This window comes from Felis catus, chromosome C2 (genome assembly GCF_018350175.1).
Source record: "Felis catus isolate Fca126 chromosome C2, F.catus_Fca126_mat1.0, whole genome shotgun sequence".
Classification (NCBI taxonomy): Eukaryota; Metazoa; Chordata; class Mammalia; order Carnivora; family Felidae; genus Felis; species Felis catus.
In genome coordinates, this window is record NC_058376.1 from 12,475,098 (window position 1) to 12,502,362 (window position 27,265).

The 27,265-nt window shown below is 45.1% G+C and overlaps 1 protein-coding gene and 1 long non-coding RNA gene across 3 annotated transcripts; one reads left to right on the forward strand and one right to left on the reverse strand.

The window, feature by feature from the left end:
* The first annotated feature begins 266 nt into the window (after positions 1–266).
* Positions 267–19,982, forward strand: CC2H21orf62 (chromosome C2 C21orf62 homolog). 2 transcript variants are annotated; one of them, XM_019839425.3, is made up of 3 exons: positions 267–1,958; positions 10,106–10,223; positions 18,240–19,982. In XM_019839425.3, exon 3 carries the CDS (start codon positions 18,305–18,307, stop codon positions 18,962–18,964), a length of 660 nt encoding a protein of 219 aa, XP_019694984.1. In that variant the 5' UTR covers positions 267–1,958; positions 10,106–10,223; positions 18,240–18,304; the 3' UTR covers positions 18,965–19,982. The 2 variants fall into 2 exon arrangements, with proteins under 2 accessions (XP_019694984.1, XP_006935981.1); XM_006935919.4 differs by lacking the exon at positions 10,106–10,223 and having other exon boundaries at positions 268–1,958.
* Positions 5,536–19,382, reverse strand: LOC111556355. The gene is made up of 4 exons (XR_002735801.2): positions 19,245–19,382; positions 13,704–13,839; positions 12,715–13,009; positions 5,536–9,324 (listed from the first exon to the last, which is right to left on the reverse strand). It is a non-coding gene; the product is annotated as an uncharacterized LOC111556355 (long non-coding RNA).
* Positions 19,983–27,265: the final 7,283 nt, after the last annotated feature.

A 27,265-nucleotide genomic window follows, 5' to 3' on the forward strand; every position in this document is an offset into this window, starting at 1 on the left:
CCCGGAGCGCGCAGTCCCAGACCTGGCCGATTCTGGTGAGGTCCGTGCCAGCAACAGAGATGCCCAGAAGTCTCTTCTCGCTCCCCACTGAACTCAGTTCCTGAGCAAAGCCCCCATGGTCCTCTCTCCACGTGACTTAGTTCCAGATCAAGAAGTAATCAGTAAAACTGAAATCATATCTAGAGCCCCAGCTGCCATGCTAGCTAAAGACCCTGCAAGTTGAATATCTTAGCTTTCTGGGCTCTACAGCAGAGGCAGGCAAGAGAGAAAGGCATTGGAACAGAGGTGTGTCGAACTCCTGGATGAGCCACAGTAGTTCTGGAAAGCTGGGACGGCTCATTTTCGTCTGGCCAGCTTTCCCTTCCTCCACCCCCAGGGGTCCCGTACACGTATATTATCTCATTTAATCCCCACCTCAACCTTGCAGTGAAGTATTACTATCTCCTTTACAGATTAGGAAACTGAACCTCATGAAGTTTAAACGATAATGTTCAAGAAGGTAGTGGAATCAAGATTTGAACCAAAGTCTGTGTTCCGCTATTCTCATATGATAGAATTTATATGTTTGCCTTGCTAAAAGTAAACACTGGAAAGAGTGGATTCTCTCTATTCTCAGTTCCCTTGCTCCTGATTATGATTCACTGGCTTTCAAAGAGCTAAATAGGCATGGGGCTCTCCCATCTCCAAACCCTTGCTCTAGAAATTTTCTTGATTGCGTGGGTTGCTTGGTCCATGGACCTCTACGAAGCCAGATGACTTGGGTGTCAGGACTGTCTGGGGTGAGAAAAGAGGAAGCTTTCGTCCATCGGCTCACATTCTCCATTGGCCAAAGACTCACTCCATGAGGCATTATTGTCCCTTTTCCTTATACCTGACCACTCAAATCCCAGCCATCCTTGAAGCCCCAGGTCAAATGCTACCCTTCTACAAAGATGTCGCCGATCTATCTCCTTGCCAACAGGTAGCTCCACCTTCCCTGAAACTCTCACATATTTCCTTTGTACCTGCCTCCAAATATTTTTCACAATCAACTTATATAATTACCCCTTCCATATTGTAGCTTCCTTGAAGACAAGAACTATGACATTTATCCCTGTTGTCCCTTGAAGCTCTTGGCACAGCACATGCATGTAGTAAGGGTTCCCTAGATGAATAATATATAAATGAATGAATTTCCCTGACAAGGTGCTCTCTTCTTGAAAATATTGGATAATCTACATCCAGGTAACTACAAATCAATTGCTTTAGCTTCCTTTAGAGCTTTTAATTAGTGAGATGTTCCTCCATCACCAGCATCCATCTGATTTCTCCAGGGTTTACTGGCCCCTCATCAGTTAATGTATACAGAATGTTTTTTCCAAATTTATTTGCTTTACGGCTCTGAACATTTTAAAAATTGAACTGAAAAAAAGAGCGAGAACAGGACAACCTCTCTGGAGTTGAAATGAGTCCATTTTTCTCTTTGGAACACCCACAAGAGGACAGTTTTTCCCCCCAGTTCAGGCATTTGCATCCATAACAATTCATCAGACCAGAAAGTGGACCAAATCACGAGAGTAAAAGCATCTAGGAATATCATGCTCTATACTTAGCCCACTCGATTTCCTGCTGAAGTCGAATTTCTTCCATTCCTGTCAGCCCTTCAGGATCAGCAGACGGCAGCGGTCTCCCTAGTTTCTCCTGGAAACTTTCCACGGTAGAACCCCAAAACAGTGGCCAGCGGTCCCCAAGGCAGGTTGTCTCCTGCTGTGTGGTTAATGAAGCTAGTAGGCGGGCAGCTTCCCCCCCGGTTGCCATGGAAGCGGCCAGGGCCGCTGGCCCTCTGAAACCGGAAAACAACAGCAAGTGCATTCCATCCTGCCTCGCAGATTAAACCAGCTGTCAAGCCAGGGCGAAGAACCAGGCGAAGAACCAGTCCGCAGCGTGGAAAAGCAAGCCTCACGTTGGAACTCCCAGATGTAAGTAACTCCTCTGTTCTTTCTCGAAAAGTGTGTCTCGTAAGACAGTTATTCATAGCTTCCGAATTTCGGCTGCACTGCAGGCAAGTTCTGCGACCCTTTCAAGAGCCACTGTGGGCGGCCCCGTCTTCTGGCAGAATTTACATTGCCCGAGCATAATGTATACTTACGGTGGCTTTTACCAAGAAAGTGTTTTTTGTTTTGGTTTGGTTTGGTTTCTTTCAGGCTTCCAGGCATATGAATTGCTCTTTATGGAGATTCTGCCTTTCGAAGGAAACGTTTCCAGGGCATTCAGCAAAGAATGAAATGGTCTTCTCATTTAGTCTCTAAACAGATAAATTTACTTAGGGTAATATTATTATATAACAGATATCTCCATGGATCCGGGGCTTGTGGTTTCTATTTAAAACATTTGGCTCTACTTCCCTGTCGGTCTTCAATGCGAAATAACAATTACATAAAAGAGATGATCAGGGGCGCCTGGGTGGCTCAGTCGGTTGAGCGTCCGACTTCGGCTCAGGTCATGATCTCACAGTTCGTGACTTCGAGCCCCGCGTCGGGCTCTGTGCTGACAGCTCGGAGCCTGGAGCCTGCTTCGGATTCTGTGTCTCCCTTTCCCTCCCTGCCCCTCCCCGACTCATGCTCTGTCTCTCTCTGTCCCTCAAAAATAAATAAACGTTAAAAAAACTTTTTTTAAAGAGCTGATCTATCATAGCTCTTTTCCTTATCGTGATCCCAAACAGAGAAAACTGGGAACTCTCAAAACATCAGTTTATACTGTTCCTTTGCTCTGTTCTTATGTGACAGGATTACATTTATTGCTTTTTTATACACTGCTCATTGGAAAATGTACGAAGATAAGAAACAAAGTTTACATGAGTATTAACATGTGGACTCGTTATCTTTTTTAAAAAATTTGTCCTTTTATTTAAAAGTGAAAAAACATATTAAATACTGTACTACAAGGCAAGAAGATGGGGATTTTACACAGTTCTCATTCATATACTTCATTCTTTAACAAACATGTTTGGGGCAGGTTTTTTTTTTTTTTTAGTAATAAAAGTGTTGGTGTATACTGAGGAGAGGAAATTATGCATAATACATATAAAAACCTGTCTTTAAAAACTACCAAAATTATCAGGCCTCATTTGTTTGGAAAAAAAATCTTTAATGAAAACAGTGATCTTTGGGAAATTTTTAACCTTTATTTTTAGACCAAATAATGCAGTATGTGTGAACAAAAAAAAAAAAGATTCTCATTAAATTTTTTTTTTTTACAGAAATTGGGCATTTCTGAAAATAACAGTTTTAATAAAGTATCTATGGAAATGAGTGCTTTTCAACAGCTGACTTAGACTTCCCAATTTTCTTTTTCCATACTAGTATTTTTATTGCTTAATGCTGTTATACTATCAACTTTCTAAAAGAATTTTTTACGTGTATTTATTTTTGAGAGAGAGACCGAGTATGAGCAGGGGAGTACTATCAACTTTTTAATTCAGTGTCCAGTAACAGACAAACCACATGGCTCCATGAGTGTACGATCAAGGGCACAGACGTGGGCCTATGTGCCAAGCTGGGCAGGGGCTGAACCCCAGTGATCGGATTAGCCGGGCATAGACCAAGTCATTAGATGGAAAGGGGTTTGCAGTCATTGGTTAACTAGTTCTCAGAAGGTTCTGTGTCAAAGGAGAGGTACAGTAGCTACATATTTTAGTTAAGGCTTCCCATTGGCTCGCTCTCTGAGGTAGCCTGCCCCCCATATGCAGAAGCAGCACTCAACTAATGTCCTTATTTTTAAAGCGAATTTATAAATGTTCTTTTCAAAAAGTGTTTCTTTTTTTTTTTTAATATAATTTATCGTCAAGTTGGCTGACATACAGCGTATACAGTGTGCTCTTGGTTTCGGGGGCAGATTCCCGTGATTCATCGCTTACGTACAACACCCGGTGCTCATCCCAACAAGTGCCCTCCTCAATGCCCATCACCCATTTCCCCCTCTCCCTCGCCCTCCCCCCATCAGCCCTCAGTTTGGTCTCTGTATTTAAGGGTCTCTTATGGTTTGCCTTCCTCTCTGTCTGAAACTATTTTTTCCTCTTCCCTTCCCCCATGGTCTTCTGTTAAGTTTCTCAAGTTCCACATATGAGTGAAAAAAATAATAAAAAATGAAAAAGTGTTTCTGAAATGCTTACGCCTACTGGAACTCACTTCATTCATTTTGTTTCCTGTTCCCCTAGCATGAGGTTCCTATACACGCTTTATGTTAAAGGGCACAGAGTCTAGTGATAGAATGCGAGGCAGTTGTATAGAAACGTGACCCTAGGATGGGAAATAACACTGCAATTTCCACCACAATTCTCTAGAACATGTTTGGCTGTCCGGGTTCAAAGTTTAACTTTTTCTTACCAGCTCTGTGACCTTTTGAGTAAGCTATTTAGCCTCTATGTGTCTCCATCTTCTGATACGAAAATGGGGCCATCATGTCTACTTTTACTATGGTTTTACTAAGGATTAAATGATATAAAATACATAAAAGTGCTTTGAACAGTACCTGGCATGAAAGCAGCAGTCATTAAACGTTACTATTAATCAAGTGAACATATGTATGGTTCCCAATTTCAATGAACTTTTGACACCACATATCTCCCACATTTCTTATTGGGAAGTACGTTGTCCGTCATCGATGACCACTTTCTGTATTTAGCCGGTTTAGTCACGGGAACCCAAGGCCGTGGAGCAGTAAGTGTTGATGCCGAAAAATGGTGATATGGTAAAATGTCTTCTCTACCCAGCAGTCTTAACTCTCGCGGGAATCAAGAGTCGTGTATCCGGCAAGTTACGTTTGAGGTGTCTTGGATATTCAGGTAGAGTTTTTAAGGTGCTGGATATATGAGCATGGAGTTCAGAGAAGAGTCTGGAAGCAGGTTAATCATCAGCATATAGATAATATTTAAGTCCATAGGTTAGCACGCAAAGGAGTGGATATACACAGAGAAGAGAGCCAAGCACTGAGCCAGGGGCAGGCAACAATAACAAGGAGGAAGAGGGGAAGCCAGCCAAAGAGACTGGGAAGGAGCAGCCATTGGTAGCGAGACAAGCTGGAGAATGGGGTGTCAGGGAAGAACAGAAAGTTCTTTGCTCAAGAAGGAAAGAATAGGCAACCGTGTCGAATACTGGTAAGAATTCAAGCAAGATGAAACCAGGCAACTGACCATTGGATTTGGCACGCTGGAGGGAGGAGTCACTGGGAAGCTGATGAGAATGGTTTGAATGGAGTGATATTAACAAAAGCCTGATGGGAGTGGCTTAAAAACCTAACAAAGACATGCACAGTCTCTCTGTATGATTACAGATTTGCTCATAAAAAGCTTGTTTTTAGTTTCTTTTATATGGTAGACTGGTGTGGCCCTATAAGAGAAACAGGTTTGAGGGGCGTCTGGGTGACTCAGTCGTTTGAGCGTCCGACTCTTGATTTCAGCTCGGGTCACGATCTCACGGCTGTGAGATAGAGCCCTGTGTAGGACTCCATGCTGAGCATGGAGTGTGCTTAAGATTCTCTCTTCCTTTCTTGATGCCCCCTCCCCCGCTCGCATGCGTGTGCGCGCGCGCTCTCTCTCTCTCTCTCTCTCTCTCTCAAATAAAAAAGAGAGAGAGAGAGACAAACAGGTTGGAGGTAGGCAAGAGCCACCATCCATAGCCCTAGCTACTAAAGTTTCATGAAAGAGGTGGGATCCAAGGACAGTTTAAGAGATGAGGCTGGTTTCTCAGCAGTTGAGAAATACAGAACTCTCCTAGACACAGGGAACAACATAAGCCGCGTGAGGGAGGTATCACACACACACACACACACACACACACACACACACACACGTTCCTTCAGGACTTCTTCCCACAATATTTCCCAATGCCTCTCCCTTCCAGTTTTGATCCATTTTCCATGAAAGGATCACTTCCCACTTGCATCTCTGAATTGCCTGGCTTCCAGGACCATTAAGAAAGCGAGAATCTTCTCGCGGCCAGAAGGGCTAAAGAATTCATCTGGAGTCACACCTAGACACCATTTCAGGGGTTCTCAGTTTAGCCCAAATTGTGATGCTCAGATGACCCACTGGAGCTCTGCTGTTATCACAAAAATAATAATCTTCAAGGAGTCGTCAATGAAATCAGGAGGCATTCTTCTCCAAAAAACAAAACAAAACAAAACAAAAAAAACCTTTTTTATTTTAGAATAGTTTTAGACTCAGAAAAATTGTGAAGATAGCACAGAGACTTCGCATATGCCCCTACCCAGTGTCCCCTGTTATTACATCTTACATCAGAATGGGACATGCACTTGTCACAATCAATGAACCGATATCGATACATTATTATTGTTAACTAATGTCCACATTTTATGCGGATTTCCTTAGATTTGACCTAATGTCCTATTTCTGTTCCAGGATCTGACATTACCTTTAGTCATTGTTCCCAGGAGGCATTTAAAGACCCTTACAAGTCTTTCATGAAAGCGGCAAGGTTTAACTTGCTTATGGTTCCAATATTTGGAACTCAAACCCTAAAGGAAAATTTAATTCTTAACCCTTCTAAGATTGAATATCGTTGGAATGGTTGAATACAGATGAAAGGAAAAAGCGTAAGGCTTCTGTCCTGGGGAAATAGCTCAAGCTACTTTATGAAACCGTCATAACGCACCTCACTGCGTGGAAGATATTAGTCCCTTTTTTATTGTTCTGGAAGTAGGTAATTAAAATATTAAAGCTTTGCAGGCTTTTTTTTTTCTTCTCATCTCTTAGAAAGGGATTACTCTGACTCATTTTTCCTTGGCAACCTCACACTCGTAATTTGAGCAAAGCGGTTCCATGTTAGTTTTACAAAACTGGACGCTTGAAGGTTAGCTCTTGGGGGAGTCTGTAGTGGGGGCTATCATAATCCCTCAACGGACAGCAATTAGGGTGGTGCCTTCTAATGCTCACCACTGTCTGTGAGATCAGTATTTACCAACTCTGCTCATTCTTCCTGTGAGCCCTGGATGGATGTGTAGGGTGAAGTGGAAGGACAGTGATCTGGGAGCCTGACCTGGGGCTCATGGTCATCGTTCCAGGCGAGTGTGTTTCACCCTGTGTCTCCATCAGATTTACGAGAAGATTCCTAGGCAACTGCAAGCCTACACGGTGCTGATGGGTAAAGCCACGGAGGATGGGGATGCCTCATGGGGCTTTTGCCAGATGTCATTCAGCGGCTTTCAGGGGGGACTCACAAGCAAGGCTTAGGATGTTGGGTTCGAATTTCCCATCCTCTTGCCCATACACAAAATCTCAGTATGCTTCCTTTGTCATGGCTAGGCCAAACACCGAAATTCCTGCTAAAGAGGATGCATTTTGCTTGCTGATTTTGGTAACGTGATAACACTGCACGATTCCAGGAGGTGGAAGGTAAAAGTGGAGGTAAAGGGTCAGTAACATGCATCTCTGACTTAGCTAATGTAGGGATTTATAATGTAGGGATAGTATAAATATTTATGGAGTGCCTCTATGCATCAGGCACTGTGCTAAGGACTGGGGAAACCACAGTCAACAAAAAGACCAGGTTTTTGCCACATCAGAAACCTGACTTACACAGCACACCGACACCAAGGGGTCCGGGATCCGATTAGCAAACGATGGGTGAAATCAACACCCAGTTGAGCTCAATGCTTTCAAAACACAAAATGCTTTCGTTTGTTCAAGTTGGCTCTCAGGTCCATTTCCATTATTGAATACATTTAATCTAAAAGCAGTAATCAACCGATCCTTGAAGGAGTCCTGGCTTCACCAACCACTGGGCACAAATAAGTTCAAATGCACATTAATAGCTTGCATTTTGCCGATTTGTGTTTCCACCTCCCTGATACAAAGCCTTGCCTCCTTCCTACCTCTGTGTCTACACAATAGAGCCCCCAGGAATGTCTTACATATGCTCAGAAATGATCCCTTCACTTGATTCTGTCCCCAACCACCATTGGATGATGACTGTCCCTTAGCTGGTGACTGTTGCCTTAGCCATGGGGCTCCCCACTGATCCACTGCCCAAAGAGGAGTGACCAGGAGCACTCCCATCCATCCTCCAGGAAAGGCCGAATGGTACTGCTTGTCCTTCCTTCCTCATCATACCAGAGCTGTCCTGCACTCAGTGCGCAAGTGGGGGGAACGACTCTGTCCCCAGCCCGGTGTCACACATCGTCACCCAGATAGGGGCCACTCGTGCCCCACATCTCAGGGTTCTTGAGAGCTGTCCATGCAGCCTCTGCCTGCGGCTCCACAGGACTCAGCCCGTGGCATTAATTAGTCTGGGCTGAGAAGAGACAAGTGCCATCCTGTCCCTCCACTCAGCCCTGCCCCAGGCCTTCACACACCGTCTTCACACTTCCTTCTTTTTTCCTCGACAGGTCCACACATGCAAATCACCACCTGGATACAGGCCCCCCTCGGAATTCATGAGACGTGTCCAGATGCCTCATTTACGCTGGGCTGGACCCAGTGCAGCATGACTACTCTGGATAGTTTTGAGCTTGGTATTTCAGAAAGCCAGTAATGGAGGTTGGGATAGAGTTACCCCAAGAGCTTCCTTACGATCCAGTCTAGTGAGAGTAGTAAGACACAGGAAACAATTAGCAGACACTGCAGGGCTGTAAATAGAGTGGCTACCATGTTTAAAAAAAAACTTTTTTTAACGTTTATTTTTGAGAGAGAGAGAGAGAGAGGCAGAGTGTGAGTGGGGGAAAGGCAGAGAGAGAGGGAGACACAGAATCCGAAGCAGGCTCCAGGCTCTGAGCTGTCAGCACAGAGACCGACGCGGGGCTTGAACTCACGCATCACGAGATCCTGAGCTGAGCCCAAGTCAGATGCTCAACCGACAGCCACCCGGGCACCCCTAGTGTGTGTGTTTAGTCCAAAGGGTGGTTTGATATGGGTGCTTTGTAATTTCCTTATATTCTCTATATTAGTTTCCTATGACTACCTAACAAATTTCCACAAACTCAGTGACTTAAAACAGAAGAAAGTATTCTCTTACATTTCCGGAGGTCAAAGTCCAAAAGCAGGCTGACTGTGCTAAAGTCAAGATGTCGACAGGGCTCCTTCCTTGGGGAGGCTCCAGGGGAGAATCCGTTTCTTGTCTCTTGCAGCTTCTAGAGTTTGCTGGCATTCCTTGGCTTCCAGCCAGATCGCTCTGATCTCTGTTTCTGTTGCCACATTGCCTTTTTCTCCTCTGTCTCCTCCAGTTTCCTCTTAGAAGGACCCTTGTGATTACATTGGGCTCACCCAGATAATCCAGGGTCTCCCCATCCCAAGATCCTTAACGTAATCACATCTGCAAAGTCCCTCTTGCTCTAGAAGACAAGATTCACAGGTTCTAGGAATTAGGACACGGACACCTACAGGGGCCCTTACTCAGCCCCCACCGTATCTACCGGGGACAAGAAGAAACCAGAAAGCAAGTGTTTTGATCACAGTCCATACCCTGCTGCCCCACTGAACAATTTAGAAATGGGAATTGGACACTTACTTCAATTTACCGGTTTTGCTCACTAATGATTGCAAGCCCTCCTGTTCCCCAGAATCGCAGAAGGACGTTTGTAAATCCAAGTTGTTGTTTGTTACAGGACAAATGGGGCAAAGAGGCATTTTTGCTTTATGTTGAGCCTGTTCTTTATTCAAATTTTTTGATATAAGTAGTGCATTAAATGCACCAGTAACTTTTATATTTCTTTGGGGTGGCTTTTGGGATGCCCTGACGGAGCATGCTAATATATCCCTATTATCATTCTGGTTCCGACCTTATAAAACATCATAGTTAATAGAGTACTAAGTACCATGTATATGTAAGCATACTTACTAGTAGTAACAGTACTCACGGACAGACTACATTTCCACGTGCGTCCTGCTACACTGACGTTATATCCTAGTGTAGTAGGTATTATCATCCCCGCGCCATGTTGACAGAGACGACTCCGAAAGTCATTTCTGAGTGGCCCGCAATATACAGCGAGTTGAACACGAACCATCACAAAAATAAAGTGTGTGCTCTTGAGACCCGAACCACACACTTGAGGTTAATTTTGCCTAAATGCCAACTTATGGAGACGTGAACTTTATTTCCTCTTTCTCTAGATGAGGAAATAAGTCAGATGATAGCGAACAGTTTTGCGCCCACTGTATAAACCCAAGGAGATACGGATCATACCAGGATCATGGTGAATCCTGTGTCGCGCCTCTCACTGTGAACTGTGTAAGTAAGGCCCAGGGGCGGGAAGAGCCCTTCATCAACAGAGAGTGCACAAGGCAGTGTCTTCAGAGGCAGACACTCGGGAGGGCGTGTGAAAATGCAGTGGCTCATAACACCAGGGCTGGGGGTGGAATACGAGGAAAGAAAAGATAACACTTCCCACAGTAAGAAAGCGCTGGGGAGAGACCCAAATTCATGTTCCTTTCAACATTATAAGCTTTGGACTATTAAACAACAAAGCTATCCCTTCTCTTGTAAATATCATCTTACATGGGGGCGCCTGGGTGGCTCAGTCAGTTAAGCGTCTGACTCTTGACTTCAGCTCAGGTCTTGATTTCACGATTCGTGGCTTTGAGCCCTGCCTCAGGCTCAATGCTGACAGTGCGAAGGCTGCTTGGGATTCTCTCTCTCTCTCTCTCTCTCTCTCTCTCTCTCTGCCCCTCTGCCCTCCCTGGCTCTCTCTCAAAATAAAGTAAACCTAAAAAAACAAATACCGTATTACATAGAGTGTATCTGTAACCTACCTCCTGCGGTGCATTTGTGAGACAGAGCCAAAGAAAAGAAAAATGCCCCAAATCCGTTTTTTCTCAAAGAGCTTCTCAAGGTCCTACACCTAGAGTGTCCCCGCGAGCATCTCATGCACGAATGCAGAGTAGGCAGGACGTTCTCCTTGGCCTGCCTGGAAGGGTGATTGCACAGCCACGGACCAGTGGGAACTGGACCCGGGAACAGGTGATCCCTCAGCTCTGGTGTCCTCAAGAGGAGTCCCCGCCCCACAGACTCCCAGACTTCCTATTTAATCCTTGCCACCCCTTTAACAAGGCACAAGTAGGGATAAAGCCTAAAGGGCAAATACGCTCGGGCAAGAATATGTTTATGTAAATCCAGATTAAGGCTTACCCAAGTGCCCTTACACCCCTATGTGAGAGCAGGATTTTAGCAGCAGGCATCTGGAAAGAGTGGATAAGCCTTGACCAAGGAATTGAGATGAAGGCACAGCAAGGAGCCCCTGGGGACAGGAAAGATACCGTGCCGACTCCGTAATCTCGCCTGTACCTTGTCTTGCCAGGAGCTGCTCTCGCTGCCGGTCTAAGGAAACCACCCAGAGGCCCCTGGCTCAGAAGATGAGCTGTGCCTTTCTGGCGAGGGGCAGGAGCAGGGTGGGCATCTCGAAGAGCCGAGCCCCGGGCAAGCCATGTGGGGATGCTAAGAAGGAAACAGGGACCACTTTCCCCATGCTGTTCCCTCGGGATCTCCTGCTTCCTGCGCACGAGGACTTTTGTCCTCACCCTTGCCTCCCTCATCCTCCCCTCTTTGGCCGCCCCACCCACCCCAGGATTGGAGACACAGACACAGATTTATCCAGGGAGGCTGGAGCCAGGAGTCAGCAAATGGAGAGAGGTAAACCCTCAAAGAAAATACGGAAGTGTTCTCTTACTTAGAACCCACTGTGCTCTCTCTGTCTCTGTCTTCCAATTCATCTCTGCCTGAATGACCTTCCTGACGCACAGAACTAAATAGGTCTCTCCTGCTCACAAACCTTCAGCGCCTCCTTTTTGCCTCTCTCTGGGGCCTCCAAAGGGGGTGTTTGCGGCCAAGGGAGTGCCCAAGCCAAGCCAGTGGGTTGAGTTGAAGGTACTCAAGTCTCATTTTTATTTTTTTGTCTCAAATTAAAAAAATTCTACTCTCTGTGTATGACTCACAATGTAGATAATATATCAATAGGGTAGTTGTAATGCCTTCATAAATAAAAAGTTCCATCTTTGGGGAAGGGCTTTTTGTTTTTTTAAGTTTATTTATTTATTTTTGAGAGAGACAGAGAGAGTGATCGGGGCAGGGGAAGAGAGAGAGAGAGAGACGGAGAGAGAGAATCCCAAGCAGGCTCTGTGATGTCAGCACAGAACCCAATGTGGGGCCCGAACTCACAGACCGTGAGATCATGACCTGAGCCAAAACCAAGAATTGGACACTTAACCGATTGAGCCACCCAGGTGCCCCACTGGGGAGAGGTTTTTTTTTTTTTTAAGTTTTTATTAATGGGGTGAGAGTCAGAAGGGTTTGAAGACTAAACCCCTGATCTCGGGGTTTGTCCTAACCCTGCCTTGCCTGCACTCCAGCTCATGGGCCCCAGATACACCAAGTGCTCAGTTTCTGAGGTTTTGCTCGAGGGACCCTTCTAGTTGCAGCCCTTCCCTTTCCCTTCCCCCAAGACCGTCTCTGCTGGCCCTAAAGCACCCCGTTGCGAGTCTTTCCCTGTCCTTGTGCCCAACACTGGCTCCATGTCATTAATAAGCACTCACCAATCGCATTGCCTTTTAATTAACTGCCTACTCGGGCAGTTAACTCCTTGGGCAACCCATTCGACCCCTGGGGTGAGCGAGGCCATCTCAACTGGTCTCGGTGTTAGCAACACTGGGTACCTTTGTGATCAGATACACTTCAAGAGTAAGATCTATGTTTCGCCAGGTGGGATACACCCAGAATTCCAAATTACCTCCTTGTCTGGAAGTTCTCTCCTGTTCGCCCCCTCAGAACCTTCAAGGAGTTTTGCAGAAACACACTTGGGGAACTGCGTTTGTGAGACATCCTTGCCTAGCTCCCCAAGTCCTGGCTTCCAAGTGGGTTTCTTTGAAGTGCCTGGACGCTGGCTGTCTTCTGCCTTTCTTCCTGTGTCTGGGGTCCAGATTTCTCTTTCAGGCCCTCTGCTTCTTGCTGGAGCATCTCATCCGTTTCTGGTCCTTATTGGCCCCAGTTGCTTCAACCGAGACTTTTCCCTAAGTGCCTTTCCCCTGTCAAAACAAACAAACAAACAAACAAACAAAAAAAACACTTTTAATTTCAAATCAAACTCACTTCTGAATTAAAAATGGGAAATCACGCCGAATCGCTAGTTGCTGTTAGAATTTGGGGAATACCATCACGGTTTTCCACAATTGTAATTTTTCTCCTTTGTGTTGAGACTATAGAGTTCAAACCATCATTATTCAAGACATTTCAAATCTGTTTTGGGCAAACGGTCCCAAGGCTCTCCTCCCACCGACACACGATCTTCTTACTAGTAATATCTTCTTATAAACAGAACTAGTCCAGTTTGAAACATTCCTCTTGGAGCCAAGTGTAAACATTATCTAAATGTTGGGTGTAATCCTAGACTGAGAAGGAATCTGTGTGGAATTTGTTTTGAAGTAACTGATGTCTGTATCTGCTCACTTCAGAAGTCTTTGCTTTCGTGCAGCTAATTGCTGGCACTAATTGCTACCGAGATTTCTTCAGCTGTGACATAAAACTAATATTTGAACCGGTCTGAATAGTAGCTCTAGTTTTTCGACATGTTCGGTGATTTAAAGGCTCCAAGATTTAATGATCGTACGTGCTGTTTCACATCTTGCCTGAAAAACATGTAGGTGGATTGAGACCACCTCGGTGTTTGTGACGGTTGCATAAAGCCACGTATTAAGCTTGCCAGAAATTCCTAGTGCCCACCGATAGCCACGTCGTCCTCTCCTCCCTTGGCACGGTGCCGGACCTCGCTTCCAAGCTGCTCGCAGAGAGGGGGTGCCGCGTGGCCGCGTTCTGGTCAGTGAAACGTGAACGAAAAGCCCACAGAGGATCCAAAGGCCTGGGAGATGATAGAGCCGTGGATGAAAGCTTGAGCCTCTACATGACCACGTGGAGCAGAGCACACCCTCCCCACCCCCCACCTCCTCAGTGGCCTCAGACTATAACGTAGGGAGGAATCGACTTTTCCTCTAGTTTCACTACGTATTTATTCATTTGTGGGCAGAATCCACCATAACATAAACAAAATGGCACAGATACGTCACATTGCCTCTGCCCCTTACTAAGCCCCCGCCCACAGTGGTGGGGGACGGGATCGGGGAGGGGACTCCTCTTAGGACACAGGAGGCAAGTCCTGATGATGGGCACACAACAAGCTGGGGTACTAAGAAAATGATGAGGCAGAGCAAGTCAGAAGGCTCCCCCAACAGGACTCATCCACTCCCCTCTCCCACCAGCATCCCCATAGCCCATCAGTCTCTCTGTCCTACTTTTGTTTGGTTTCTTTTTTATTAATTTTTTTTAATGTGTATTCATTTTTGAGAGACAGAGAGAAACAGAGCGTGGGGGGGGGGGGGCAGAGAGAGAGGGAGACACCGAATGGGAAGCAGGCTCCAGGCACTGAGCCCTGCAGGGCTCGAACCCACAGGCCGAGAGATCATGACCTGAGCCGAAGTCGGATGCTCAACTGACTGAGCCACCCAGGCGCCCCCCTCTGTCCTACTTTTGGATGTTTCAAATTCTGATCGCCCTGTGCTAACTACATAGATAACCTTTTCTTTTCTTTTTCTTACTCAGGAACTATTCCCCTTCTCGGATACTACCTCTTCTGTGAAGCTTGTAATGACATCTTCCATTTCCAGGCGAAGTTAGGTGTAGACTCAACACCCCATACAAAATGCTAGCATAGTGATTATCACACACCATGCCCAGCACACAGCAAGGACGCAACAAAGGTATATTGAATGAAGGGGGGGCAAAAGATAGTTTGCCCAATGTCAGCATACTCTTCTCACTGCTTGTTACAGAAATCCAATTCAGACTGGTTGGAGTAGGGGGAAAAAATTTTTGGCTCACTTATTTCAGAAATCAAAGAAGGACGTCAGGCATGGCTTGATCCTGGTGCTCGAAAAAGTTGTTAGAAATGTCTCTGCATTTCTTGTCTGTTCTCCTCTGCGTTGGCTCCATTGTAGGGCAACTCCCCCCTTCTGGAGACAAGACAGTCACCAGTAGATCAAGATTTCCCTTCTAACAAGCTGAGCAACCCGCAGAGGAAGACAACAGTTCCCTTCCCCATGGCACCACGCCCATTATGGTCAGGGCCACAGGAAGGAGCAGGGACAGTGTGAGGTATCTGTGCCCATTCTGCTGAGGCCATGCCGGAATCTGCCCACAAATGAATAAATACACAGTAAAACCAGGGTGATCACAATCCACATTCAACAAATCTGAAGAGAGAAGGCCAGGGTAAAACCGAAGGAGAAAAATGTCCAACTAGCATCTTTTTGGAAACCCCATAGGCTTGTTACCAGGAATATTTGTCCTACTTTGTAAGCCAACACCAGGCCTCATGCATCCGGCCTCCATGTTCCAGCCTTTGAACTCCCTGATACCCAGAAGGCAGGGGCCACCCTGAGATCCAGCCAGGGACGTGACTGCAGGGCCGGGAAGAGGTGCTGCTCACGAATCTTTTATGATCTCTAGTCTCCCTTTGTTTCAGGAAACCAATGTCTGTTTCCCTTCCTACCTCTTTCCTTCTTCCATGCATGCCTCTGAATGGTATCAGCACCCGGAAAATGAAGCAGACACTTTTCTCACCAGGTTCCAGGCTTGTGGATAGACCCTTTTTCACCTCCCTTTCCCCTCCAGGCTGAGATCAGAGCAAGCCAGTGGTGTCGATGACAGCTTTCTCAGTTCTGATATGAAAGCGTTACTGGGCATGAAGTCCTGGAAACAAACCTCCAGCGGAATCGAGGACAACCGATCATCTAAAATTATCTTGTAATTAATAAGTTAGTCACTGCTCCTTACTAAGTGGGGTAGTCACCACCACATCCTAAAACTATTTAAAACCATTAAACCTCGTGTTCAGGAAGAATGCTGGCTCTATGGGAGCATTTCTCAAAGCCCTTTCTTTTATGACAAAATGCACTAACGAATACATCCTTTAAGAAAACCCTGTAACAACTTCAAAGTCAACACAAAGCACTATATAAAGCACCTTATTCAGTCCCCCAAATGGACTTTAACCTATCTCTCTGCTGCATTCCTATAACCACACGCACATTCAATAGGGCCTTTCTCAGTCCTGCCCTATTTGTCTTCCTCTTCCGCTTATGAGCCCTTGGAGGGCAGGGTACAGGTTTTGTTCATCTTTGTGTCTTCTGCTCGGCCTTGGTACATGGCCCATGCTGAGCCCCACCCAACTCCTGCCTTTGCCTCCCTCTCCTCCCCGCTGCTGCAGGCCCTTGGTCCTCACACGCAGGCCTGGCCCGCCTTGGGCTCTGGCAGCAGAATCAAGTCGCTTAGAATCCAACTTCCATAACCTCGCTGTCTTCTGGGCTGTATCCCCAGAGCCAGCAAAGTGCCTGCCAGCTAGTGAACTCTCAGTAAACATTTGCTGAGTGAATGAATGAATGAATGAGGGAATGAATGAATGAATGATATTATGATTCCTGTGAACCAGTGTCTTACTTTCTGTTCAAGTTTACTTAGCTGAGCTTATTTTTAGTCTCCGGCCACCTGCTGACGAACGTGTGCTTCCTCCCTGCCCACCTGAGCCCGGCATTTTTAGCATTGCCTCCCTTGGATTTCTCTTTGCCTTGCTTTGCCACCTCGGGGCCTCATCTTGCACCCTAAGTGTTGCACGTCCGCCTCACCTCTTTCCTGCTGTCACCACCACCCTCTTTGGACACACGTTCAGCTCCTCGGACTGACTCGTCTGTCCCTCCGCAGCCTTCCTATGGGGGCCCTGTCACCAGCCCTGGACCCTCTGAGCCAGAGGCCTCATTCCAAGTATTTTTCCAGATGCATGGTGATTTGTACATGCAGACGGACTGAATTGTATCTTTGGTCAATTCGGATTAATTGAATTGTATCTTTGGTCTTGTATCTTTTGGTCAGCCACCAGCTAACTCAGGGGAAGTGTAATTATTCTTATTTTAATTATTTTTTTTTTAGTGTTTATTTATTTTGGCAGAGAACGAGCGAGTGGGAGTGGGGGGCAGAGAGAGAGGGAGAATCTCAAGCAGGCTCTGCTTGTCAGAACAGAGTCCTACATGGGGCTCTATCCCACAAACTGCAAGATCATGACGTGAGTTGAGATCAAGAGTCAGATGCTTAACCAACCAACTGAGCCACCCAGGAGCCCCAGGAAATGTAATTATTCTTGCAAGACTGGAACCTGGAACCCTATTTCATAACGTGTGTCTCATTCCAACCTCACCAGAAAAGAATACCACGCATCTATTATATATCAAGTACTTAGGCCATTTTCCTCCAAATTGGACATTGATGTTGCTCCTTAAACTATGCATGCACTTATCTTATTTAGGTCATTTAACAGTGCTGATATATTGCTTAGTTTTGGAGCCTTACACTAAGTTACTTGATAAAATCAATTTATAACAGGTGTTCTGGGAAAGGAGGCGATGAAAAGTTCATTGCAATTAACTGGCATGTGACTAGTGTTTTCATGGTCTATTAACACGGTAAAATCTACTCTAATACTCATATTTCTAGGAGACCAGGAAGTCATCAATGGATCTATAAACAGATTAATATGATGGGGGGGGGCATGTTTGTCTAGTTAGAAATTAAAGGTTACCATTAACTAAATGTTTCACTGGTATGCATGCTATGTTGTTTCACAGGTAGCACTTGGATGGCTGAGTCCATCACGGAGCTGCTGGTCTCCTGAATTCCAGGAAGTCAGATATTGAGGGGAGGAGGGAATGTGCACATTTAAGGGGTTGTCGAGTACTCAATACAAGTTAACACGATGTTTGGAGAGTGTGCACGCTCAAAGCACCACAGATCCCTGGTGCACCCAGACAGGCGCACTGGGTCTCATCTCTGGCACCCCATCTTGTTGCTGCTGGTGTGTCAGTCTCCCAGCAGACATCACAGGGAGTTTTATGCCTCACACGGGTAGGCTGGCCACTGCCTCTCACAAGGTTCTGAGAAAAGATCATTTCTGCACTTGGGTTCCACTCAGGCATTTGCGTTGCCTGCCTTTGATAGAACCACAAGAGAGAAACGTTTGCGATGGATTATTTAGGGCGCTCCATTCCCCTAACCTTCCTAATTTTTTAAGCAACCTCTACACCCAACATGGGGCTCAGACTCACGACCCTGAGATTAAGAGTCACATGCTCTACCAACCGAGCCAGCCGGGCGCCCCACGACCCGCATATTTCTAACGAGAGCCTGCGATAACACAGCTGCGTATTTGTCTTTCAGTTGAGTTGCAATGAACTGGCTCACGAAGGGGAGACACAACCTTGCGGGCCCACACTGAGACAAGAATGGCCCCACCTTCTGGGCACAGCCTCCTGCTGACCAGCGCCCTGGGCATCCTTGTCCTGGGTTGCTTCACAGGAGGTCAGAGGAACAGCACTCTGATCTTCACGAAGGAAAACACCATTCGGAACTGCACTTGCTCCGCGGACGTCCGGGACTGTGACTACACTTTGGCCAACTTGATGTGCAGCTGCCACACCGTCCTGCCTTCCGCAATAGAGCAAACCAGCTACGATGACAGACTGACCGTCTGGTTCACAGATGCGTCTGCACTGGGCCTTCTGCTTAACTTCACGTTGGTCCGGGACCTGAAGCTCTCTCTGTGCAGCCCCAACACTCTCCCCGCCGAATACCTGGCTATCTGCGGTCTGGAGAGGCTTCGGGTCAACACCGAGGCCAGGCGGCCGTTGCCAGAGCAGAGCTTACTCATCCACGACGGCAGGGAAAGTGAACCCGGAGAGAAGCCCGCGCGGTTACCCGGAGGCCGGCATACGTGTATGTGTATCTCATTCTTAGATGTGGCGCTTTTCAACGGGAATTCATCCTTAAAAGCATACAGTATAGAAAACGTTGCCAACACCACCAACCATTTCCCCCACTTTTCTTACTTTGAAACCTTCCCAATTTTGAGCAACCAAAGCTATGTTGTCACGTTCATTTACTAACGTCGTCAAAGGTTCCAACCGCCAGGAACTTTGGCAAACTGTGGAGAACTTGAAAAGGAATCTGGGAACCAGGCCATGGGTATCCTTACCTTCAACTTCACCTGTCCGCCCAGCCCCCATTCACATATACACAGCCCATATACACAGCCAGCCCTCTCTGCTCCGCTCCGAGCCCAACCATGGGAGCTGTTCAGAAAAACAAAATAAATAGAAAGAAACAAACAAAAAACAAACCCCAAAACACAAAGCAAAAAAAAAAAAAAAAAAAAAAAAAACCTACTTCAGTCCAGAACGTCTTGTGAGCCAGCTAGAGGCCAGGCCCGGGCTCCCGGGGGTCTGGGCAGAAACATCAGATGGGGAATGGAGAAAGCAGGCCACGTCAAGGACTGCTCAGCGGGACTCCGCACAGGGGATGACGCCCCAAGGAAGATATCTTCCTTCAAGACACTGCCTTAGTTTCTCTTCTCTTGCTTCGTTTTGTTACACTGGCTTGGAATTCCCCTAAGAAGAGAACGCTAGATTTCAGACGCTTCAGGACTATGCGTTCCGCAAAATGATTCGGTTCTCTTTAGACTGATGTTTTCCAAAGACCTTGCCAGACACGTCTGCACTGAGAAAGGGGAGTTTTGAGAGTGGAACAGGCCTGGTGAGGGTGGGACCTTAGGACCAAAGGAGAGCACTGGGATTTGAGGAGTGGGATACAGAAACGAAAAGTCAGGGGACACAAAAACCGATGGCATGGATCTCAACATTTTGCTTACAGCAAGACCTAAACCCAGGGAGTTTCTCTTGTGGACCTTTTGCTTTCATTCTTTCTGTCTTTGCCTGCCTCCGTCTTGGTCCCCGGTGTATCACTTCGGCTTTTTCTCCCCCTCCCCCTCCTCCCTCCACTCCAGAAATAAGAACTACATTTAACATCACTAGGGGCTAGTCTGGGAACCTAATAATCATTTAGAATGTGGTTCTTATGGGCACAAAGGCTCATACTACTAAAATATAATTAACAAAAGAATGTTTAGTCCATCTGGATGTTTAATTCTGGGAAGTTAAGACACTTTCTCTGACATGGTTGACATAAAAGGGTCTTAGGTGTGGTGACAAAAGAACTGAAGCAACATATTTAAAATTAAAAAAAACATTTTTTTTTAACATTTATTTATTTTTGAGACAGAGAGAGACAGAGCATGAATGGGGGAGGGTTAGAGAGAGAGGGAGACACAGAATCGGAAACAGGCCCCGGGCTCTGAGCTGTCAGCACAGAGCCTGACGTGGGGCTCGAACTCACAGACTGTGAGATCATGACCCGAGCTGAAGCCGGACACTCAGCCGACTGAGCCACCCAGGCGCCCCTAAAAATTTTTAAAAAATGAACTGACCTCAAGGTACAAAGAAAACTTTTCTCATATACTCAATTTATCATTGAGACAGAATGTAAAGAACCCATGACGATGATGCTACAAATGTCCAAGTCAAATGCAGGAGGAAGCAGAGACATAATCGCATTCATAATGTGATAATGGTAAGAAAGAGTTCTATTATCAAATAACAGGATATCTTGAGGTTGAAGATTTCAGATCACATTCACCACATTTTTCTCTTAACCTTAAACATAGGGTAACTGAAATAACCTGAAATGTCTACATGTGCTTAATTGGTGGGGGATTTGGCCATTTGGGCTAATTAGCATGAGTCCATAACGTCAGTATTTAAATTAGGCCAAAACGACGACCAAAGTATGAATCTTAATAGGATAATGCAATGACCTCATTACTGACATTGTATTTGAGACGTAAGATTAAAGTGACAGAAAAAGACAAGGAGAAAACAGGAGGAAAAAGGAAGGCAAGAAGGATACAAGTGAAAGGATGAGTAATAAATATATTTACTGTCACGGGTAACCAAAAATGTAAAAATGCCTGAATTTTAATCAGTTTTTATCAACAAAGGGTAAAATTAAGTGTTAGAAATTATGAGCATCTTGATATGCATTGCTTCTATTTGGTGGCTTTGAATCACTTCAAAGCCCTTTCACAGATGTTGTAAGTGATTCTTTTTTTTTTTTTTTTTAACGTTTATTTATTTTTGAGACAGAGAGAGACAGAGCATGAATGGAGGAGGGTCAGAGAGAGGGAGACACAGAATCCGAAACAGGCTCCAGGCTCTGAGCTGTCAGCACAGAGCCCGATTGGGGGCTTGAACTCACAGACCGCGAGATCATGACCTGAGCCGAAGCCGGCCGCTTAACCGACTGAGCCACCCAGGCGCCCCTGTAAGTGATTCTTGTAAGAAATCATTGTAGATCAATGGGACTTCGATCAATAGATGAGGAAAATGAATACAGTAATCAATCCAGCTTGAAGTTGCCAGATTTCTGGCCTGAAAATGGGGTTCAGGTCTCAGCGAGAGAGGATAAGTCAGAAACTGAGAGAACGCACGGTGCGTACATTGGGAGAGATGGCACTCAGTGCTCAGTGGAGGGTGCGGGTTGGAAGGACAGCGGGGAGCGGTGGGGATCGTGGCAGACTAAGAGTCCACACCCCACCTGAATGGTCCACAGCAGCTCAGCTCCAGCCGAGTGTCACCAGGGGAGAATACAAAGGGGCCAGTTTCCGTCCTTCGGGAAAATTAAGAACTCCAGGTTTTTATGTGAAATCTCACAATCTGTAAATGTTGGCACACCATGTCACCGTTTTGTTTGCTGGTTACTTTAGGTAACACTGTGTGGTCAAACCAACCATGTCAGTGGTCCCCTTAAGCTTGGGGCTAGCCATTTGTCACCTCTGATCAGTGGTGTGCCAGTAAAAGCTGAACAGCTAGCTCTCCAAAACACGAAACAAAAGTACATGGATACGTATGTACACGTTTACTATAAATTTTGCTGAGACAAAGGATGTGTAGCACGCAATTTATAAATGACAATAAAATATATAGTATCCTTTATTGTAAATTCTATGTACATAATTAATCCCCAAAGGATGTTGTAGGTGATTTTTGCCAAACTCTCGTATCCGAAGCCAACCGAGGGTTGTGACTGACGAGTGCGTATAGTTCTGGCATGAATGTTGGTTGATAAGTTCTCTTTACACGAGGAGTAAGAGGCAAGTTAACACAGACTTTTGTGGGAATGTCATTTGTCAGCCAATGATGTAAGCAACTTCTTTGCTGAATCGAATAATATTTTTCAACTACTGGAGGAGTATTTCCTTAATTTGGAGGACAATTCAGAATGTTAAGGCTACTGACATGATACACGTTTAAGTTTAGTCTGCATTGTTAACATTTGCTCCAGCACGCTCAACAGAACAAATCAAACCCCGCTAGGTAGTGTTTTCCAATTTCAGTGGTGCAACTACTGACCTCATAACCAATTTCAAGCTCCGAGGCACGTCATGGAACACAGAGGTGAGCAAAGAGGCACAGTAGGATGTGATTATATAGCATTCCTACCCACAGTGCAGTAGGCACTAAGAATCTCAAGAGGAAATATAATAGTAAAATGTGGTAGAATAACGAAGAAGTGATGAGTTTTGAGGACTATCTTTGGGTTTTTTTTTTGTATAAGTTAATTAACTATAAGTTCATATAATTTAATTTTTAGTAATGACTGTATTAAACAACCAGCTTGCAAAATTCCTGAAAAGTTAACAGTCAGCTCTGGTGAGTCAGTGCGAGAGTGCCCCAGTGCCCCAGTGACTGGTAGAAAGATATATAGAAGAAATGGGGTGAAGACAGTGACTTCAGGGTTGCAGAAGGTCACTTGCAATATTGGTGGGTCTAAATTCCTCATTTTTCAGAGCTACAGGGGAGAAATTTAGGACACTTGCACTCCTCTTCTATGTAGTAGCCCACTCTTCAACATCTAGAATCATGATCCTAAAAGCCCTTAGGTGGGAGGTGGGGGGGAAAGGGGTGAGGAATCTAAGGCCTTATAAGAGAAAAGACTTAGGGGTTAAAACTCTTGAGTGAACTCATGAAGGGTGCCTGAAAGGAAGAAAGGAACAAAAGCATCAAGAAAAGTTATTAACAGCATTTTACACACATTAAATTAAAAATGGGAGCTAAGTGGGGCACCTGGGTGGCTCAGTCGGTTGAGCGTCCGACTTCGGCTCAGGTCATGATCTCATGGACTGTGAGTTCGAGCCCCGCATCAGGCTCTGTGCTGACAGCTCAGAGCCTGGAGCCTGCTTCTGATTCTGTGTCTTCCTCTCTCTCTGCCCCTCCCCTGCTCATGCTCTGTCTCTCTGTCTAAAATAAATATTTAAAAAAAAATTTTTTTTAATAAAAAAAAAAAAAAAAGGGAGCTGGGCAATCAGTTTCCCAGAAATGATCTCTAATAACTACTGGATCTCTTTCTCCAGAATCTACAGGAGGATGTTTATAAATCTGATTTGATTTGTTAAATCAAAAAATGATGCAAAGAGGCCTTCTTGTTTTATGCTGAGCCCTTTTGCTATTAAAAATTTTTTTTTATTTTAGAGAGAGAGAGAGAGCAGGGGAGAGGGGCAGAGGGAGAGAGGGAGGGGGGGGGAGAGAGAGAGAGAGAGAGAGAGAGAGAGAGAGAGAGAGAGAGAATCTCAAGCAGGCTCCGCACTCAGCACAGAACCCGACGTGGGGCTCAATCCCATAACACTGGGATCATGACCTAAGCCGAATCAAGAGTCAGATGCTCAACTGACTGAGCCACCCAGGCACCCCCAAGTTTTTAATGCATTTTAATTTCAGCAGAGTCCAGAGACAGAACTCTGAATGACACACAAGTTACATCAGGCTACCTGACGTAGATAGCCTCCAGGAAAGCAACGATGGAGAGCTGTGCAGAGAGCACAGTGCATCATCAAGCCTCACCTATTTAAGTAGTAAAGGTACAATCCACACAAATAAATAAAGTGCTAAGGACAGCTCAAAACAGATCCCACATTTTGAAAAATCAGTACATATTAAGAATAAAATCACAGATCCATGGGAAAAGGGGAAGAAATTTAATAAATGGTGTGCAGGGCAAAAAAAAAACAGATTAGAAGTATACACACTAAAATATTAACATTATTGTATCTGGGTGATGATATTAAAGGGGTTATCATTTTCTCATTCCTGGGTATCTTGATTTCCTAAATTTCTTTGCATAAACATATATCACTTTTGCAATGGGAAAAACTCAGTAAGAGTATTTTTATACGGGGTGCCTGGGTGACTCAGTCAGTTAACTGTCTGATTTCGGCTCAGGTCACAATTTCACAGTTCATGAGATTGATCCCTGCATGGGGTGGGCTCTGTGCTGACAGCAGGGAGCCTGCTTGGGATTCTCTCTCTTCCTCTCTCGGTCCCTCCCCTGCTTGCTCTCTCTCTCAAAGTAGATAAACCTTTTTTTTTTTTTTTAATTTTTTTTTCAACATTTATTTATTTGTGGGACAGAGAGAGACAGAGTGTGAACAGGGGAGGGCCAGAGAGAGAGGGAGACACAGAATCGGAAACAGGCTCCAGGCTCTGAGCCATCAGCCCAGAGCCCGACGCGGGGCTCGAACTCACGGACCGCGAGATCATGACCTGGCTGAAGTCGGACGCTTAACCGACTGTGCCACCCAGGCGCCCCGATAAACCTTTTTTTAAAAGAGTATTTTTAGATAAACGAGTGCTGGAGTAAGTACTTACTGTTTAAAGCTACAGCCTGATCTCATAACCAACATCGTGATGTTAAGTTGGATAATATTAAAATGAAACTACAAAACTTTAAAATATGGGAAAGAAAAAGAAAAAAGATCAACCACCTATTAAAAACCAGGGAAATAAATAAACATGCAATTCACATGAGATGACACTCAAACAGCCAATGACGGAATAAAAAATTACCTCTACTAAGGGAAACGCAATAGGACACTGATATTTCACCTATTTGGCAAAAAAAAAAAAAAAAGACCTTACTTAATATCAAGTTTGGTCTTACTCGTAGGCAAATAGATATTCTCATATAATGTTGGTGGGAGAATAAAGTGGTACAGCCACTTTAACGTACAATTTAGGAATGCGTCTTAAAATACATACGAGCTAGAAGCCAATTCTACTTTTTTATGTCTGCCATAGAGAAACACCTTCCCCCACAAATACATATATGTCAACTAGTAGAAATTCATCTAGTCGTTCACCTAGAAAAAAATTTACTTTTCTTGATCACACTCTACTTCAATAGAGCTTTAAAAAGAAAAAATGAATAATATAACTAACAGTCATGTAATTATCATCCAGAATTGACAAATATAAACATTTTGTCACATTTATTTAAAATTAAAAAAAAATTTTAACATTTATTTATTATTGAGAGAGAGTGAGTAGGGGAGGGGCAGAGAGAGAGGGGGACACAGAATCTGAAGCAGGTTCCAGGCTCCAAGCTGTCAGCACAGAGCCGGACGTGGGGCTCAAACTCACAAACCGTGAGACCATGACGTGAGCCGAAGTCGGACACTTAACCCACTGAGCCACCCAGGCGCCCCTAAAATTTTTTTACACAAAAGATGTAAAACATTAGTTTTAAAAACTGCAGAGAAATTATGAACTTGACTTAGGCTTGTTGGTAGTAGTATTGGCATAATTTTAAAACTATCTGGTGTGTATTATAGGATTGTGTAAAAGAGGAAATATATTGAAGGTTTTGGGGGCCCCGAGTTCTAACTGTAGGAAATATGAGCCAAGGGGAGGTGAAGCAGCACCTTGGGCTTGGACCTTAATGTATCACAAACTCGTGATTTTTTTTAATGGTTGCTTATTTTTGAGAGAGAGAGAGAGAGAGAGAGAGAGAGAGAGAGAGAGAGATGGGCTGTTCTAGAATAAAGGAGACTAAATAGCTATGACAACTGAATGTAATATAAAATCTTTACTGAATCCCAGACTGGGGAAAACCAACAGTTCTAAAAGTTTGGAGAAAACGGATGTCCCAGCTCAAGCTGAGAGAGTGCATCCATCCTTTCCCCTCCTTTTTGTTCTATTCAGGCTCTCAACAGGTTGGATGGTGCCCACCCACATTGGTGAGGGTGATCTTATCTCTAGGGGAGATACCCTCAAAGATGCACCCAGAAATAACGTTTTACCAGCTCTCTGGGCCTCCTTTACCCTAGTCAGGTCGATGCATAAAATTAACCATCACAGACAGGGAAAGGAATCCATAGTATAAGCACCTAGTTTATCCAGTGAGGACAAATTGCTTCCCCAAGATGATGGGAAGGGTCTACTAGGATGAAAGTGGCTGGTCCTCCAGGGAATGTTTCCTATTAGGGGATCAACACTGGTCTCTGCCGTTGACAGGCTGAGCACCAAAAAGATCGGTTTCGGTGGGAGGAAGTCCATGTTGTTGAGTTCATGCAAAACTTGCATCCCTGACACCACGACTACTTTGTTCAGTAGCTCACTGTGTAAACACTGAAGTCGCTAGAGAAAGAGGTAAACTGGTATCCACGGAACGAGTCACCTTACCCACCCAATCACTGAGAGCATCCCTTTTGGTAGGGGGGGCTCGAGAGTATTCACACAGACACAAATACCTCCCTACGTGTGCTTATTCTGAACCTATCCATATCACACTCATCCCCACATTTCTTCCAAGTCCCTGACCATTCACCCCAGTCTTTCTTAGTCTGGCTTCTGCAAGAGAATTAACCATATAGAAAATGATCTGAGTGACTATTTTCCTAATTCGCCCAAGATGGAACATACCTAGATGCATACAAGCTAAGTTAATTCTAGATGCATAAAAGATAAGCTAATTTACTTCATAAAATGGATGCCTTAGGGCATTGACACTAATTCTCTTGAGAATTGGTAATCCAGCCAAACCATTAGTGACCGTTAATTGAGTTCAGAATTGATCTGTTCTAGCCATGCTCTTCCCAGGCAAAGCAGGCAACCAGAGGCGCGGGGAGGATTTCCCTTCGCGGCTTCCTTCAGGTCGACCCCTGACTGGGGCTATATGATGCTACAAAGCACACTTCAGGTGGAACCAGCATATCACGTGGAACCATATGTGAACTAGACTTGAATATTTTCTTCCCTAATCAATTGGTCATTGGGAATACCTCAAGAGGCCATAGGTAGCTTCAAAGGACGGGTAGCAGTGCATGGACAGTACGAGAGACAAAGCCTGGGGAGCAAGTGCTCTCCAATTTACCTGTGTCTTCAAGATCTGCTGGCATCCAGCCACATATGCATCAGTTCCACTCATTTTCATAGGGCTGTTTTGCATGCCTAACTTTACATTTTAGTAGATCAGATAACTTTAGTTCATCGGGGCAGCCAGATCACATGCTTACTCGGTAT

Coding starts and splice junctions, on each gene's coding strand:
- CC2H21orf62 (XM_019839425.3), top strand. CDS start 18,305: ATGGCCCCACCTTCTGGGCACAGCCTCCTGCTGACCAGCGCCCTGGGC.